The 1,552-nt window shown below is 46.7% G+C and overlaps 1 protein-coding gene across 1 annotated transcript; it reads right to left on the reverse strand.

Moving 5' to 3' along the window:
- Positions 1-62: 62 nt before the first annotated feature.
- Positions 63-935, reverse strand: LOC144477957 (uncharacterized). The gene has a single exon (XM_078195683.1). It carries the CDS (start codon positions 933-935, stop codon positions 63-65), a length of 873 nt encoding a protein of 290 aa, XP_078051809.1.
- Between the last annotated feature and the right edge of the window lie 617 nt (positions 936-1,552).

Below are 1,552 nucleotides of genomic sequence, written 5' to 3' on the forward strand. Positions count from 1 at the left end.
ACACTACTCGTAAACACCAATAGGTAGAGCTCGACGAAAACACGTCTCTACTCGACAACGGTTCAATCGAGACTCTTAGTGCAACAATTGCTTTTCTTTACATAGTTCCAGCGCACTGTCGTGTCCAGCTGTAAGAACTTTGCACAATGTTGCAGCTCATGCCCTTGTCCGCAGAATACGCACACCGTTGTCGGCGCAGGGCGCGCCTGGACCACGGTGTTATGCGTCTGGATACGGGTCTTTCCTGTTGATTCGGGCTTGGTTCGGCGTTGATTTCCTTCTATCGCAGTCAATGCGCGTGTTTGCGTCTCCAAGAACGTCATCACTTCGTCATACGAAGGGTAATCCTTGGAGAGCTTCAACGACGTCTCCCATGCCCATGCTAGTTCATCGTCGAGTTGGAGTTTTATTAGATGCACAAGCATCCACTTCCACAACTCTTCGAATTTTCCTCGCTTCTCTAGAGCCGCCACAGCCTGTTTAAATCCGACCGTGACCTGTTCCAAGCTAGCGAGGTCACCTTTGCGGATTCGCTTGAGCTTGGCCAACCGATCGAGCAGCCGGGCGGTAGTGAAGCGAGGTAGACCAAAATCATTTTTGAGCGTGGTCCACGCTATATCAAAGTTGTCCTCGGTAATATCCAGCTGCGAAATTGCAGCGAGAGCTCTGCCCTCTAAGCAGGCGTTCAGATAATGCAACCGTTGCACGTCTGACAGGCATTCGTTATTGATGACGCCAGACGTGAACAAATCCTTGAAATGATCCCATTTCTCTGGATCCCCACTATATTTTGGTAAACGCTGCTGAGGGAGCTCAATTGGCATATTATATCGTGGACCAGATTTTCTCGACGGTCCTGGATTGTTTAACTCCTTTATTCTTGTCAGCTCCTGGGCGACATAATTCTGGAAATCCAGGAAGGCGTCTTCTTCCATCTCCATACGGTTTTCGGAGAAAAACTCATACTCCTTACGTTTAGACACTTGGACCGCTTTCTTGAGATCGCCCAGCGATCGAAAGCTTCGTCCCACAATCGTGTAACGTAAGTAAGTTTCTGTTGAAGTAGATCCTCCGAATAGTTATTTCGACCAGTCTTCTTTAGATTGTCTATAACTTTCTTTACTCGATCCAGGCTCGTACACCCTTTTTTATTTCCGATATTTTAACTAATTGATGTTTTATTCCTCCAGTTAATCTTTCGTAGATTTTGAGTAGATTTATTATTTATTTTTATTCTTTAGTAGATTTTGAATTAACCGACACGCCCGGTTACTGTCCGCGTCGGCTAGTTAAGTAAGGTTCGTGTCGCTGGACGCAAGGATCTGCCTAAGGGTTAATTAATGAATTTCGTTTAATCGAAATATGCTTTTAGTGAGAGTCATAAGAAGTGGAACAACGAGGAATGCCGATAAGGTAATCTTTCAATTTTTAAAGACTACTCCTGGATTTTCGTATGCGTGGTCGTGGTCGGGGGGCAGCTCGGGGGGTAGTGTGGGGTTCCTGTTGATCTTGTATTGCCCCCCGCTGTGCTTGGCCGGCACAGACGGGAGGC

The sequence above is a fragment of the Augochlora pura genome, unplaced genomic scaffold (assembly GCF_028453695.1).
Source record: "Augochlora pura isolate Apur16 unplaced genomic scaffold, APUR_v2.2.1 APUR_unplaced_5582, whole genome shotgun sequence".
Classification (NCBI taxonomy): domain Eukaryota; kingdom Metazoa; phylum Arthropoda; class Insecta; order Hymenoptera; family Halictidae; genus Augochlora; species Augochlora pura.

Coding starts and splice junctions, on each gene's coding strand:
- LOC144477957 (XM_078195683.1), bottom strand. CDS start 935: ATGGAAGAAGACGCCTTCCTGGATTTCCAGAATTATGTCGCCCAGGAG.